Source organism: Apodemus sylvaticus, chromosome 1 (genome assembly GCF_947179515.1).
Source record: "Apodemus sylvaticus chromosome 1, mApoSyl1.1, whole genome shotgun sequence".
In the NCBI taxonomy this organism is placed as follows: domain Eukaryota; kingdom Metazoa; phylum Chordata; class Mammalia; order Rodentia; family Muridae; genus Apodemus; species Apodemus sylvaticus.
Genome location: NC_067472.1, coordinates 208444554 through 208461564, shown reverse-complemented (window position 1 = coordinate 208461564; position 17011 = coordinate 208444554). Strand labels below are relative to the sequence as shown.

The following is a 17011-nucleotide window of genomic DNA, read 5'->3' as shown; positions in this document are numbered from 1 at the left end:
CAGAACAGGGAAGTGGGAAGGGGTGGATGGAGGAACAGGGGGAGGGAAGAGGGCTTATGGGATTTGCGGGGAGTGGGGACACAAAAAGGGGAAATCATTTGAAATGTAAATAAAGAATACATGGAATAAAAAAAATTTAAATAAATAAATAAATAAAAATAAAGATGTCAAAAAAAAAAAAAGAAAGAAAGAAAAGAAAAGAGCAAAGAGCACCTTGTCTCCAGCCCTCTCCCGTGATCACCGCTTCCTGGCTACAATGCAGTTGAGCCATCCTTGCTCCAAATTTCTACCACCTTGGGCCTAAGCACAATGGATCCAGTCAACCCTGAAATGAACCCTCTGAAGCCAGAAACCAAAATAAACCTCTCTCTCTTCTATACTGTGTTGGTCAGTGACAAACACGTACTCTTAGCAGTTGGCAGTCACTAAAAGCTACACAGCAGTGGCCTTTCTCTAGAGCGTATACCTAGCTCCTAGCTAGGGAGAAAATTCAATGAGTGCAACTTTCAGAACTCAAATTAAGCAATGTTTAACTGGGACAACCAAAGAGGGATTTATCCACATAGGGAACGAGTGACTGAAAGGGAGCCAAAGAGAACCGTTAGAGACACAACGCACACTTCTCAAGGAACGGCAAAGTCGACACGCATGGGCGTCATCATCCGAGTGCCGTTATCAGAGAGTTCAGCTGATACCTCTTCTGATAGGAAATAAGAAAACAGAGTCCTGGGGTGCTACAGGGGAGGAGGGTGCAGACCTGTGTTTCTAGATACAAAGGCAGACTGAGTTTCGACTCTGGGTCCACCAAGTCACTGAGTCTCTCTGGACGGCAGTGCCCCATGCACCTAACGCAACCCAATTCTTCCACTATAGTGTTGCCAGGAGGAACCTATCTCAAAGCACTCCTGACGCTGTTAGGAACAAGCACAATAAACTTACTCTAAGTGCTACCCTTTCGTTTTCAGACCCCATTTAATAGGAAAAACTAAATTCAAAGTCCCAGGCCCTAGGCGAGCTGGGGACTTCCCAATTGAACAGCTTTTTAATGAGGAAACAGTTGTCTGAGTCCAGACATCTCAAGGACAACATTTATTTTTTGCTGGTAGGGTCAGAGTAAGTTTCTGTTCCCTCCCTCAGGGTCTCTCCACGTTCCTCTACCTGCTAGTTTACCTATTTCCCAGAATTCTCTCTCTTCCTGCCAGTGTCCCACTGCTATTTCCTGCCTGCCTCAGCATTTTTACTGACGGGGGTGCTTACAGGAGATTCTCCCTACAAACCCTTCTGTCAAAATGATTAGACAGTGCTACGACCCAGCCAGCTCCCCGTCACTGTATGGTTTCAAACACGCTGTGCAATTTCTCTTCAGAGCAGGAGTTCCGTTCCTGAGTCTGTTCTGTGGCCCTGACGGATCAGTAGCAGCTTGATCACGAGAAAGTTTTGTCATCCACATTGGCCTGTGTTTGAGTTCACGTTGGACTGAAGCAGACCCCACAACACCACCAAGTAGAGACTAAACGAACATTTGTTACGCTCGCCCTAGGACTCACACTGAGTGCTCACATGGTGACCACCTCTGAGCCACAAGCTGATTGGCTGCTGGGAGGAGACCCTAGAAACCTCTTCGGGGAAGTCCCCAGAACAGCCACTAAAGAACTCTGCCAACCACAGGAAATGTCTGACTTATATAAATATGATGAGGGCCCTTGGGGGACTCAATCAGGTTTGGGGGTCGAAGCCCAGGCTGGGATTAGTGTCCTCACAGTTGAGGACACTAATAGTTGAGGTAGTTGAGGACCTAATAGTGTTCCCCCTCTGCTGAACAAGGGGAACACTATTAGGAAAATACAGTGCCTCTCCTTCTAGACTTAAAAAGAGGAGCTAATCGTGTACTAGAAATACCAGCAGAAAATCAGCAGTGGTGGCATGAGCTTTTAATCGCAGCAGAGGCAGGCAGATCTCTGTGAGTTCAAAGCCAGCATGGTCTACAGAGCTAGTTCTAGGACAGCCAAGACTACACAAAGAAACCCTTTCTCAAACAACAACAACAACAACAACAGCAACAACAACAACAGCAGCTAACAGCAGAAAAGTGAAAGGACCATGGTTTTCTTCCTAGGAAATTCCTTAAGGATGGAAGTCAAAGTGAGAACTGTAGGGAGAATAATTTAGGTAACAGGAGACAACACAGGGAAGGGGAAAAATGGGGTTAGGAAATGTGGGTGCAAAAGAACTCCACTACTGACGCTATGGAACAGTGTCTTCTCTTTGGGAAACAGAGATGCAGAGGGCAAAGCCAACCTACCAGCTGACCAAACAAATAAAAAGATTAATGAACAATTTCAGTTTGAAAGTGGGAGTTATATTTAGATGCTCCTATACTATTGCATATCCTCATGCCAATAGGAAGAAGAAAAGGTTACTGTAGGAGTTAATTGTTTTTGTTTGTTTTTTCGAGACAGGGTTTCTCTGTGTAGCCCTGGCTGTCCTGGAACTCACTCTGTAGACCAGGCTGGCCTTGAACTCAGAAATCCCCCTACCTCTGCCGCCCAAGTGCTGGGATTAAAGGCGTGCGCCACCACCGCCTGGCAGGAGTTAAATCTTAATCAAGCAAACAGGCTGCATGATTACCACTGAATTGGCCAAGGCTAGAATAGCAATAAGGTCTGATTTTTGTTTTCCATTAGTAATTCCCATGAAGAGAGCGAGGAGAAGAGTTATCTGGTAAGAGTGGGTTCAAATTCCCCACATCATACTATGCTTGCTTAAAAATCACTTCAAATAATGAGTCACTGTTGGGAGTGCAACATATCCAAATAGTGGGGGCACAAAATAAATTTTAAAGGTTGAGATTCCAATAATTATAATAATCACATCAATATTCACAATTAATATTTACAATTAATATTTACAGATTAATGATGGTGATTGGACAGGCTCTATATTCAATTTGATCTTCATTAAGTCTGATACATATATATATATATCCTCTCAGATATGTGCTGGTATTATCTCCTGCTGAGATAAAACTAGGAGTCCATCAAATTCAGAAATAAAAACAGGGTCTGTGAGTCCAAGATCTGTGAGCTCTAGAGATAGAGGATGTAATATCTAAAAGTTAAACCAGGGTAAAATAACATTGTTACTCTAATGGTTTTCAACAGTTCTTTTCACTGTGTCCTCTGGAAAGACTACTGCTATTTGAAGGAGGGTTCCAGGGAGAATGAGAAAATATATTTTGGTTAGATATGATTAAAATACTTTGCATACATGTATGGAATTATTGAAGAATAAAAATTATATTCTAAAAACTTTCAAAAGGCAGACACATGGGAATTCTGAACAACATAGGCATGAGGGCTGGAGATGTAACACAATTGGTACAATGCTTTCCTAGCATAAAAAAGGCCCTAGGTTTGATCGCCAGCACTGCATAAATTGGATATGAAGATACATGTCTATAATCTTAGCACTTGGAAAGTAAAGAAAGGAGAATCAGACGTTCAAAGTCATTCTCAGCTAAATAGTGAATTTGAGATTAGCCTACAAAATATTTACTCTAATATGTATTTATGTATATACACTTTTGTGCACATTTATGTATATGGCATAGATGATGACTAATAGAAAGAACTGGCCACCCCACTTTTTTTAACCTCAACTGATTTCATAGAATGAGGAGGAGGACAGGGAGGCTGTCACATTGGTTGTACTTTGTTGAGAGAGATCTCATGAAGAAATATTAATGAATAATACTTTATGGGAGTATATCCCTCTACAGAACATTAACATAGCATATAGATGAGCAACTCTTTGTTTATAAGAACACAAACCCTTTCCTCAAAAGTGGTATGGAGGTGGGCAGCATTGGTGTCAACTGAGACCTAGATGCAGACCCTCACACCCCACTTTCTAGACCTAGTATCTTCAGTCCTATAGGATGAGCAGCAATTCATGTGCAGGTTCAAGGTTGAGAAGCACTCCTTTAGGACTTTGGTTTTAGACTCATCTTATGCAGGACATAAAAAATGTCCTTGAAAAGTGACCTTCTCAAAGGTTAGTGAGTACTGAAAATCTCTTCAATCTGAATTCTGAACATACACATGGGATAATTTTTTCACACTGCCTCTCTAAATATTTCTCAGAAATCTAAGTACAAGCATGCTTATCAGTAAGTTCCAGAACCTTTGTCTCTAACTCCCGTTTCTGGGAGACATGTGAAAAATGCCTTGACTTCCACAGTACGGTTCTGAGGGAGGTCTATATATCAGCTTCAGACCTAGCTATAGAGCTATTGGCAAATGATGGCTGCTGAGACAGGAGAAGTCATTTTTTCTTCAGGTATGCAAGTCACTGGTGGGTTTCCTATGCTCACGTGGATGGTCCCACACAGTTGTTCCCCTGCTACCCTGTGACAGCACAGGAAAAAGGCAACATCTATGAGCCTGGCTCATCATTAGATACTACTACGGCTGCTAGAGTCTTCCTCCTAGAATTTCCAACTCTCAGGACTGTGTAGGACACATTTCTGCGGCTGACCAATAGCCCAGTGCATGTGCTGCTTTGGCACCTTTCGCAGTTTGAGTGACAGGATTAGACCTGGATCTCGGTCACTCACCAGGACCCCGGCGCCTTCTTGATGGTTCCAGCATCCACGGTGCTTTCCCTTTCTCCAACAAGGCGATGACATTTGGCCTCCGGCAGGCAAGACCTACACATGGGACAAAGACGGGAACCAATCATTAAGTGGGCACCAATGAACTCAGAGCCAAGTCCCGTGTTAATAAAATGTGGGTTCATCATCACAGTGAGAATACACTGTGATGTGGAAATACTACGATGTGAGGGGCAGTACAGAATGGGAGGATGGGAGGAATGAGGGTAGACATGGCGATCTTTTTTTCTATTTTTTGAGAAGAGGAGTGTGAAGTTTCGAGACAGGGTCTCACTGTGTAGCCCTGGCTGTCCTGCAACTCGCCTTATAGACCAGGCTTGCCTGGAACTCACAGAGATCTGCCTGCCTCTGCCTTCTGAATACTGGGATCAAAGGCGTGCACCACCACTGCCCTGAGGACATAGTTATTCTAAGAATATTCGTGATTCTAGGCACTCAGCTCCTAAAAACATTGACCATCCAAAGTTGTGTCTTTCATCTACGCTAAAGAGCCAGCAGGTTCACGGGAGCTCCTCAGAATCAGCTGGAGAGTTCAACAGTGATCATAACTCTGGTGTCTATCCTGGCCCCTGACTTCACAAGAGGGCTAGGGAATCAAATCAATTCCTGACTGAACAACCAAACCAATACAATGAAGCCTTGATAAGCCCGACGGAAGGGCTCAGAGAGCGCGTTAAAGCCGGTGTGGAAACTCGGCAATCCCCCCCCCACCCCCAGTCTCTCCTGACTCTCTCTTCCTCTGCAGCCTCTACAGTTGCAGTTTATGCAGTTTATGCTAAACTAGCAAACTTAAAGCACACACGTGAGTTTCATCAAACCCGGGGGAGGGCAGTTTGTAGGAACCCCCAACCTACAGAGACCTGGACTTACGAATGGTATCTATGGTGGTTTGAATATGCTGGGCACCCAGGGAGTGGCACTGTTAGGTGTGACTTTGTTGGAGGAAGTGTGTCTCTGTGGATATGGGCTTTGAGACCCTCCTCCTAGCTGCCTGAGGACACTCTTCTCCTAGAGGCCTTTAGATCAAGGTGTAGAACTCAGCTCCTCCTGCACCATGCCTGCCTAGATGCTGCCATGCTCCTGCCTTGATGATAATGGACTGAACCTCTGAACCTGCAAGCCAGCCCTGGTTAAATGTTGTCCTTTATAAGAGTTGCCTTGGTCATAGCGTCTGTTCACTGCAGCAAAACCAAAACTAAGTCAGAATTTGAGATAGGGATAGTCTTGTGACACTGAGCCCTTAATCTGTGGATCTGATACTGACCCAGGTAGATAGTCAGAATTATAATGTCAGCCTGATAGTTAAGTAAGGACTGTTTGGTATTGGGGTAACTTCCTGCTCTGATATCAGACTATTCTGGGCTTGAATGGTTAAGTGGAGAGTTGGTTTTAATTTTTCATATAGAGAATATGAAAGCTAAATTATATACAGTAGAGTTGTTTAACTCTATAAAATAAAACATAGGGTCAGGTGCTTCTGGTACAAATCTTACGCTATCATCTTTCTGCTCTAAATCACCCTCATTCTATTCCACTGGTATGTTGGACCGCCATTCAAGGTTCTGAGGTCAAAAAAGTACATGTATTAAAAAGCAAGGAGTATATACATTACTATATGTTAAAATAGCTAGAATTGTTACACTTACACACACACACACACACACACACATACAAAGGAAGAAAACAGCAACTGGATTCACTGAGGATTTACAAAGTCAAAGAATTTGACTTTGCATGGGCTCAAGCTCTGCAATCTAAATGTGTCCTTGGCCAGTTAGGGTTCTATTTCCATTTCCAGGTTTCTCTGACTCCCCTATTCACAGAAGTCATCTCATATAAGCAAACCAGACAGCACCCCCTTCTCTTTCAGAAATCCGAATTCTAGCTCTGCAAGGCTCTTCCTGTCAGCCCTAAACAGCCGTCCACTCTTCCCTTTCTCCCCACGCCTTCAAGACTGTAGCTGCATCCGTTACACCGCTGTGTCAAACCAACATTCAAGCTCACCCGTTAACACCTGTCAACTCCTTAGAGTAAGTTCTTTCAAGTCAACAATTATAAAAATTACATGGCAAGGGGGGGAGCTAGAGAGAAGGGTCAGAGGTTAAGAGCAAAAGCTGTCACACAGAGCCTGGCTTTGACCCCTAGCACCTACATGGTGACTTACAACAGCCTGCGACTGTGGTTCCAGGGGATCTGACGCTCTCTTCTGGCCTCCGCAGGTACCACATGTATACACGGTATTCACACATACACGCAGGCAAAACGCTCACACCCATAAAATATATAAATCATAAAAAATGTGCAGTTTTCATAAGACCCTATATAGCCAAGGAAAATAAAAATATGCCCCAAAACCTATTCATGAGAGCTCACAGCAGTAATTCATTAAAAGCAGAGAAACATAAACACCTATTAGTTAATGAAAGATAATGAGATGAACTCTCGCCATACAATGTAATGATTGAATAATATACATCAGCATAAAGTACTGATATGTGCAGCAACAGTTGTGAACCTCAAAACATTATACGAAATGAGAAAAGGCCGTATAGCTATGACTCCATCTGTATACAAGGCTCAGATTAGCAAATCCAAAGAGACAGAATGACGGCTAGGGACTGCCCACTCTCACAGGACATACGGACACGGGAAGTGAACTGCTCTTGACTACCAGGTTTCACTGGAGAGCAATGAAAAAGGTTCCAAAATTGGTCGTGATAACTGATGTCTAACTCTGTGACTACAGTAAAAAGCAACCAACTGTGTAATTCAGAAATAGACACAGACACACACACACACACACACACAGACACACACACACAAACACACACACACTTTAAAAAAAATGCACACAACTTCCATTTTCCTGAAATGACCCTCACTGATTCATGCCTGCAGAGGTTGGTTCTGGATTTCTGACTGGGGCTGGGGTGGGAAGTGTGACCATGACACCTTACCAACTGAGACCAGATTGTGGTAGTTCTCCAACATGACATCTTCATACAGATCTTTCTGAATGGGACTCAGCCATTCCCATTCCTCCTGTGAGAAGTAGATGGCTAAGTCCCCAAAAGTCACCGGTGCCTGAAATGAAAGAAAATACCATTCTATTCAAGCATGAGCTTCAAAAGTGCTTTCTGCGTGGCTGGAGAAAAGTGGTGAGTACAGGAAACATGTCATGACAAGCGTTCTGAGACCTCAAGAGCCGAGGCATTAAATAATTGTAATAGCATGTAACATAATAATGTAATAAGATAATGAAACTGTTATTAAAGGTTACGCTGCTTTAAAAACACCCAGCAATTTGGATTTATTGGTATTTATAGTCGAGGCATTTTTCTCTCTACGTACCTAACTATATTGGTTCACTCAGTAATCTCCCTTAGTAGTGGGAAGGCTTGCCAAGAGGTCACAGTAATACTACAAATGGGGAAACTGAAGCCTGGAGAGGTGAGGTATACTATTGCAGTTTCACATAGTTACTACATAATAGAGCTGGCCTTCAGGCGTACCGTCTACCTCCTTCCACGTTAACATCTGGCTGTCAGTAGTTCAGCACAGCATAGGACGATGATGTGTGTGGGGTGGGGACAGACGCACACGTCCGTCTGGGTGTGTGCATGGCTAACGGTGCCTGCATGCCAAGCAGATGGGGGAGGCCCATCAAGGTTTGCCACCTTGCTTTTGGAGACGGGGTCTCCTGCGAATCTGGAGCTTCAGCAGAGGGATTAGTCCAGGTAAACTTAGCTCACACAGAGCACCTGGGCCTCGCTCTGGGTTGGCTACTGGTATTGCTCCCCTGAAAATGGGTGCGGGGGAGGGGCAAATGCAGAAAAGGTGAGTAAACTGTGCGGGACCAGAGTGGCCCGGTGTTACGGTCACCACTTACCTTGGATTTTGATTTCCCTCGGGCTGCCGGCATCCTTTCCTCCTTTGATGGTCCACATTCAGAGAATGAGGTAGAGTACTAGCAAAAAGGAGAGATCAGGACGCTCAATGGCCTTTGGAGTGGCCCTCAAGTCCCCAGTCCCCATCCCCTCTCCGAGGCCAAGGTACCTGAAATAAGTCCGGCCATCATTAGAGTCAGGAAGGGGCAGGAAGAGAGTCACACAACATCGTCTGTTCCCATGCTCGTAGCCGGCTCCTAGTCAGGACAGACACCTGGCCATCCGTCTCACGGTGGTGACTGCAGGTGACAGGCACTGTAATGACAGAGTCAAAGCAGGAAAGCTGTTGTTCCCGTGTAGCGTCCGTTCAGGGGGGAGGACACGTCCACAGGCACGTGGTGACTCAGGTTGGAAGCAGGGCTCCTGACTGTCGTGTTCAATACTCCCAGAGCTTCCATGGTTTCCACATCCAACGTAACACACACTGGGCATGGTGGCACATGCATATCCTAAGAGGCAAAACAAGGACGGTCTAGAGGACCAGAGAGTGATGCAAGAGTCGGCAAGGCCTCACTAAGAAGGCAGCCGTACGCTGAAGTCTGAATGTGAGCCGCAGGATTCAGGGGAGACAACTTCTCCAGGCACAGCCAAGGCCTATACTAATTAAGCGTGGGCTTGATGTGTAGAGAGATATAAGAAGGCTGTGTATATGGGGCTGGAGAGATGGCTCAGTGGTTAAGAGAACCGACTGCTCTTCTAAAGGTCCTGAGTTCAAATCCCAGCAACCACATGGTGGCTCACAACCATCTGTGATGGGATCTGACAAACAAGATCTAACAGCCCTCTTCTGGAGTGTCTGAAGACAGCTACAGTGTACTTTTATATAATAAATAAATCTTAAAAAAAAAAAAAAGAAGAAGAAGAAGGCTGTGTGTAGCCAGGAGTGGGAGGTGTTGGGGTGGGGGTGACACATGCCCTTAATCCCAGCCAGGGCTATACAAGACCCTCCCTCTCACCTGGATGTCCTACAGCACTACCCCCATCGCCCCTCCCACACCCACCCTGGGGAGGGGGGAGGCTGTGTGTTAAGAAACAGTGAGGTGAGGAAGTCTGGTGGAACCAGATCAGGAAGGCGATGGTGAGCAGTTCCTGTGATAAGATATTACTGGGGGAAAGGTGAGAGGAACTGAGCAGGAGAGAGACTAATCAGACTTTCTACTTAACAAACTTTGGCATAAACATGGCTTTGGTGACTGAAGAGAAAGAAAGCAAACAGTGTGGTAGAGTCGGTCGTTAGGCAGCTCTATCAGAAACTGTGGGCGAAAGGAGGCCCTTACCCATGTGTCTGCAAGAGTCTCCATCCTGAATTTAAGACGCAGCGCCTTGAAGCAGAATCTCACTGTGTAGCCCTGTCCTGAAAATCTATTTGTAAACCAGGCTAGATGTGAATTCTCAGAGTTCCACCTTCCTCTGTCTCCCATGTGCTACTGTGTGCTAACATTAAAGGTGGCTGGCCTGGGGCCCTCAGTGCCCACCCACCACCCCTCTACTGAAGCCCTTAAACAAGCCAGATAAGGAAGACACCCAACAGGTCCCACAGGTCAGGAGACGGTGCACCTTTCCCTCAGGACCATACTTGGGCAGACACCAGGAAGCCAGGTCTTGCCTAGGGGTAAAAGGCTTGGGGGTAAAACCCCTGCTCCATCCAGAGCCTCTGCTAGAGGAGAAAGATGCAGACTCCACTACAGTCTACCTGCGCACAGGCCAACAACACAGCACAAAACCTCCACTCAAAGCACTCACAGCACCACAACAAAGGCCAGACCCTACAACTGCACTCAGTATGGCCCAGGCATCATACAGGACCTTGCACCTGAAGAATTTCCTATTCCGCTTAGCCTTCCCATCAACACTCTGACGGGCACCGTTTATCCCTTTATACAGGAGGAAAAGTCTCCTCCATGACAGCTTTAGTTTCCCAGGGTAGGCCTCCTCTAGAGGAGCCGGTTGCCATGGTAACAAACGAGATGAGGCACAGTCAATCACACACTGGCACACACTCACAAAGCCATTGTCATCTGGTGGATCACAGTATCTCTAGACTTTGATAAATAACTTTATCAGCCTCTCTGTCTCTGTCTCTCTGTCTGTCTGTCTGTCTGTCTGTCTCTCTCTCTCTCTCTCTCTCTCACACACACACACACAAAACTCTCACACCCGCACAGCTAGGGACAATAGAGATGCACAGAACAGTGTGCCCACACCCTGGGCCCTCCAGCCTGCCGTGGCTTCCTCCCCCACTGCGACTCTAATCACTTCCTGTCCAGTCACCTGTCCCTGGGCCCCACGAGTGCCCCGTCAGCTGTCACACTCACACAAGGACGACCGCGATGCTCGGAGCTCTGTCCCTTGTCGCAGCGGCTTCCTTCACGCAGGTCACACTGGTCCCACCGCGCAGTCGGTGTCCACACCTGTGTCTTGCGGCTCACAGGCCTATCAGTGTCCGCGTCCGTGTCTCTGTCTCTCTCCACGCACGCACGCACGCACGCACGCACGCACGCCATCAATCAATCACTTCCACGGAGGGCTCGCGGTCACCCGACCCCTCACCTGTCTCCCCGCTGCGACCCCCACCTCGCGGCGGCCACAGAACTGCGAGCGAACGGGCTCCCGCGCCTGCGCACTCGCCTCCCGGACCCGCAGGGATCCCTCCAGGGCCTCTCCCGGTCCCCCCCGCCCCTCCAGCCTGACGTAGACCAGCGCGGCCCCGCCCCCAGGGCTTCCCCAGGAGCGCGGGGCCACGCCCCCTGACGCAAAACGCAAAACATCAGCGGCGCCGCGGGGCCACGCCCTCACCTAATTTGCATAGTGCAGAGGGGCGACCAGTTCTGCTGCTGCGAGTGCGCGCTCCGACGCTAAACGCTTTTTCGAGCAGCTCCGCCGTGCGCGTCTGCGTCCACACCGCACGCCTCCATTCCGGGGTGCTTCTCCCAGCGTCCCACACCTCGGGCTCACGGGCTTCCACACGCCTCACGCCATGCGCAACCACAAGTTTGTACCGCTAACCTTAGGCTTCCACCAGGGACTCTGGTTGTCCACGCCCAGAACCTGGAGGAAGGGCGTTGCTCCCCTTCCCTGTCTCAGGTCTGGAGACCTCGTGACCCTGAGAGGCAGGGCACATTTTCTTCTGTGGCTGTTTAAGAAAGCGATGGGGAATGCTGGACACCTGAGAAGAGGCGCGTCCCGCCTTGGAGTGTAATTGAAGACTCTGCACAGCACAGTTAACACTGCTTATTGAGACACATAATTAAAAATAAAAATATTAAATCTTGGGGGGGGGGAACGCAGGAACTACAAGACAGATGACTCCTCAAACAACATTGGAGGCTGACCCTTGACCTCAGTATGCACACATATATATCTTCATACACCTGAGCATAAACATACACATAGAGGATTGGTAAATTGTTTTAAGCATAATGATAGAAGTCCAAAGACAAAACTACTTCAGAGTCTAGCAGGAATGTACTGTCTGGCAAACCTGTGCTGTTAGGTCACATTCTCCTTCAATACTGAAGTGCATACACTCCAGCAGACCATGACATCATATACTGATACCAGCACCACCTCAGTTTGAGGACATCCATTCTCTAATGTTTGTTCGGTGATGAAATTGCCTACTGCTTGGTGTTGACCCCACACTGGGAGGAAACAGTGCCTTATTACACCGAGCTGGGTCAGAGAGTTGAGATTATTTTTATTTTTATTTATTTTTTGGTTTTTTGGATTTGTTTTTTTAGAGTCAGGGTTTCTTTGTGTAGCCCTGGCTATCCTGGAACTCACTCTGTAGACCAGGCTGGCCTCGAACTCAGAAATCCGCCTGCCTCTGCCTCCCAAGTGCTGGGATTTTAGGCGTGTGTCACCACCGCCCTGCAGGGTTGAGATTATTAAAGGAACTCTAAATCAGTGGTTCAAAAACTTCCTGTGCCACAACCCTTTAATACAGTTCCTCATGTTCTGGTGACCCCTGACCCACAAAGAAATGGAAGTTCATTCTATATTGTTGGGGCAAAAATCCATTAAAAAACCAAACTGGGCTTGTCATGGCCCCTCCCCCAGCTGTCCTATGGCCCCTCCCCCAGCTGTCCTATGGCCCCTCCCCCAGCTGTCCTATGGCCCCTCCCCCAGCCGTCCTATGGCCCCTCCCCCAGCATCCTAAAAGGCCTTGGCCTTCTGGCTAAGGCACTGTAGCCTCACTTCCCTGTACTTGGCTGGGAAAGTCCACTCACTGTGGATTTTTTCTTCTGTTTTGATCGTTGTGTGTTGACATCATTTGTTTTTATTTTGTTTTGTCTCCTCCCTCAGGGTTAATGAGCAGATTGTCCAGGGACGGTAAGTGTGAATCTCTGCTCACAAGGAGCAACACAGCTTCAGAATGCCTTATGCTTTGTTTATTTGGTTCTAAATTTAAAATAAAAAAAATTTATGTTGGGTGGTGGTACACCCCTTTAATCCCAGCTCTTGGGAGGCAGAGGCAGGAGGATCTCTGTGTTTATGGCCAGCCTGGTCTACAGAATGAGTTCCAGGACAGCCAGGGCTACACAGAGAAGCCTTGTCTCAAAAAAAGAAAAAGTTATACTGAACATGCACCCGTGCCAAGGCATGCGGGAGTCAGATACCTTGCAGGAGCTGGTTTCCTTTCTCCACTGCGTGGGTCCTAGGAATAGAACTCAGATCTTCAGACTTGCTAGAAGGCACCTTCAATGGTGGCCCATATTTCTGTCCCAATTGTGTGTGTGTGTGTGTGTGTGTGTGCACATGTATGGGTATGCAGGTGTGCACAAATGTGTCCCTGTGTGCATATCTGGGTGCATGAGTGTGTGCACACGTGTGTGTGTGTGCACACGTGTGTGTGTGTGTGTGTGTGTGTGTGTGTGTGTGTATGTGTGTGCGTGCATGCAAAGAACAGGGGTGGACATTGCTGTCCGGTTCTACTTCTTTCCGTCTTACTTCCGTGAGACAGCATCTCTCACTCAACCTAGAGCTCACTGTTTTACCTGTTGGCTCTGATCAGTAAGTGCCTGGGATTCTTCTGTTTCTGAACGTTCATACTATTGGGAATACAGGCGTAGGTGGCCATAGCCAGCTTTTTATATAGGTGTCACAAGGATCAGAACTTAGATCCCCACACTTGCAAAACGAGAGCCCTTCCCCACCTACCCGCCTCCCAAGCCTTCTGTCTCTAATAGCAACCTTGTGGGGCACTGATAGCTATAATGCTAGATTACACACACACACACACACACACACACATATAAATCAGAGGTTCCTAATATTTCCACCCTCTAAGACACGTAGGTCCTCATGTTGTTGCGACCCCCCAACCAAAAAACGATTTTGTTGCTACTTCATAGCTGCAGTTTTGCTACTGTTTCAAGTTGTAATGTAAATATCTGAAATGCAGGATCCCTGATATGCAACCCCCAAATGGGTTTCAGCCCACAGGTTGAGAACCACTGGCATAAAGCATTAGGATAGAACAGCAGTCCCTTAATGTCTGTAAAATTAGCTTGGAGTTGAGAGTGGGCAAGGTCAGAGTTGTCGGAAACAAAGTAGCAACTGACAAAAGTTTAGCAACCAGGCAGCAAAATGGCTCGCTGGGCAGAAGGCCCTGGCTGAGGAGCCTGAAGACCTGATTCCAGGCCTCAGGACCTACGAAGCAGAAAGAGAGCTAATCCTGGCAAGTCACACCCCTAACTCTGCCATTGAGGAGGCCAGCATGGGCTACGTAGTGAGTACCAGGCTATAGCTGTTACTTGTCTCATGCTGTGACAGAATACTCTGCTCTTAGGAAAGGAAGGGTCTGTTTAGTTCACAGGGGGTGGGGTGGCCTGGTGGGGAAAACATGATGACATACTATTATATGCTCTTGTGTGTGTGTGTTCAGTGTGTATGTGTGTTGTCCAGGACGGCTCCAGTGTTAATAGTGACTCCTCTCATTCTGGGATCCTCTGTAGGAACATTGGTTGTTCTGCATTGATTCCTGTTGGTGCGGGTGTGTGTGTGTGTGTGGGGGGGGCAAGATCTCCCTAAATGATGGCACATGCCCTTAGTTCCAGCACTCGGGAACAGAGGAAGGCAGATCTTTCTCCTTCCTCTTCTTTGTACAAATCGAGTTCCAGGACAGCCAGGACCACACAGAGAAACCCTGTCTGAAAACAAAAAACAAACAAACAAACAAACAAACAAAAAAACAAGAGAGAGAGAGAGAGAGAGAGAGAGAGAGAGAGAGAGAGAGCTAGTCTTGAACACCCAGTCCATCTTCCTGTGCCCCCGAGTCATGGATCACAGACGTACACCACCTGAATTTGATTCTGTCGTGTGTATGTGCGCGAATGCGGGTGTGCACGCAGCTGTGCACCCGTGGAGACCAGAGGTCAGTGCTGGATGTCTTTTTCAGTCACTCTCCACATTATTTTTTCTTGAGACAGCCTTTCTTCAGGGAACCTGGAGTTCACCGTTTCCTTTCCGTTTCTTTTACATTTATTTATTTTTATTTTATGTGTTTGCATGTTTTGCCTGCTTGAGTGTCTGCGAACCATGCACGTGCAGTACCCATAGTGGCCAGACGAGGGCATCAGATCCCCTCGAGCTGGAGTTACAGGAACTTGAGAGCCACCCTGTGGGTGCTGGGAATGAGAACTTCCGGCTGGCAAAAGCCAGCGCTCTTCTCTGCTGAGCCATCTCTCCAAGCCTTCCTGATGTTGTTTTTATGAGGAAATGTCGGAAGAGGCTCACGCAGCTAGGAGGTGAAAGAACCAAGATTTGCACACAGATCCTGTTTGGTCAGCAACACCACTCTGGCTCTTAGAAAGGTACCCACAGGTCTTGGCCCCATCTAGCAGTAATCTCTCTGGTCTCGCAGCCCTTTTACAGCCGAGTGCTTTCCTCATAGGACCATACCTGCGCTCTTCCCCATGTCTGGGCTAAGTTCTCTTTTCCCCCTCCAAGCTCTTTCCACTCAGCTAACTCCTGCTCATCTTTCAGGTTTCAGACAAAACATCATATCCTCCTCCACGACGCCTCCCCTGGTAACCAGTCCAGGTCAGCAACCAGCATCCCTTTAAAAGTTCCTGCCCTGCCCTGCAGGTCGACCAGAACACTACTCCCACCTCTGTCCCACTTCACGAGGCGTTTGGTCCCCCTCCCCTGGAGGCTCCTGGAAAACCATGGATATTGTCCACTGGGGGTAGATACTGTCTCACGTAAACCTTGCTTATGCCCAGCAATCAGCAGTGCTTCATAAATAGTTATTTTAGAAAGAGTGGCTGCAGACTTGAGTCCCTGTCCTATGCTGTACATTGAGACAGTTGGGTTGCCTGCTTTCTGATAGCGTCCTAATCTCTCGTCTCTGTCTGGTCCGGGATGCTTATCTGGTGGTAAAACTATTAATCAATCCCCCCTTTGTCTCATCCTCCCCCTCCCTCCATGTCCTTCCCTCCCTCCCCCCTCCCTGTCCTTCCCCCTTCCTCCCCCTTCCTTCCCCACCTCCACTTCCATTTCCACACTTCTCTCTCCCTCTCCATGCACCCATGTCGAACACGGCTGCATCCATCCTTCCTTCCAGACAACTCAGAAGAAGAAAGTAAGTCCTGTGAAATCTGTGACTCCCAACTCTTCCCTACCCCAACTTTGCCGGGGACTGAACTCAGAACCTGTGTGCTAGTCAGGGCTCTACCACAGAATCATGCCCCAGTCCTCCTTGGGGTACTCCAGCAAGTGTTGTACTGACACACTTTAAAAAAAAAGATTTATTTTTATTATATGTAAGTACACTGTAGTTGTCTTCAGACATGCCAGAAGAGGGAGTCAGATCCCATTACAGATGGTTGTGAGCCACCGTGTGGTTGCCGGGATTTGAACACAGGACCTTCAGAAGAGCAGTCAGTGCTCTTAACCGCTGAGCCATCTCTCCAGTCCCACTTTTTAACTTCCTATTTATTATCTTTATTTTTTCTTTTTTTGGGTGGTGGTGGTGGTAGTGGTTTTGTCCTTGTTTTTTGAGACAGGGTTTCTTTGTATATCTTTGACTGTCCTGGAACCAGTTCTGTAGACCAGGCTGGCTTTGAACTCACAGAGATTCATCTGCCTCTTGCCTCCCTAGCACTGGGATTAAAGGTATAATAAGGGCATGTGCCATGGTTGCCTGGCTTTTCACTTTCTATTTTCTAATGAGTTCTTGCTAAGCTTCCCAGGGTATCCATGAACTCGACTGTCTCTATATAAAAAGTAAAAAGAGGATATAACTTAGTGTTAAAGCCCTGCCTAGAATCCCCCAGTGAGGGGGTCCGGGGGTGTGGCTCAGTGGTAGAGCTCCGCCTAGAATCCCCCAGTGAGGGCCTGGGGGCGTGGCTCAGTGGTAGAGCTCCTGCCTAGAATCCCCCATTGAGGG

General features: G+C 47.4%; 1 protein-coding gene across 7 annotated transcripts in view; it reads right to left on the bottom strand.

Annotated features, from left to right (window-relative positions):
- The window catches only part of Znf667 (zinc finger protein 667), a 30574-nt gene extending 18923 nt beyond the window's left edge, over window positions 1-11651 (bottom strand). Inside the window, exons 1-6 of one of the 7 annotated variants that reach the window (XM_052172241.1) lie at window positions 10935-11135; window positions 9897-9981; window positions 8729-8874; window positions 8562-8639; window positions 7630-7756; window positions 4616-4708 (exon numbers count right to left, since the gene is read on the bottom strand). In XM_052172241.1, coding sequence (XP_052028201.1) covers window positions 4616-4708; window positions 7630-7756; window positions 8562-8594 — 253 coding nt within the window. In that variant the 5' untranslated portion in view covers window positions 8595-8639; window positions 8729-8874; window positions 9897-9981; window positions 10935-11135. Of the gene's footprint in view, window positions 1-4615; window positions 4709-7629; window positions 7757-8561; window positions 8640-8728; window positions 9069-9896; window positions 9982-10934; window positions 11136-11169; window positions 11279-11415 lie in introns of those variants that run through there. The other 6 variants (XM_052172240.1, XM_052172238.1, XM_052172235.1 and 3 more) reach the window with 6 other exon arrangements.
- Window positions 11652-17011: the final 5360 nt, after the last annotated feature.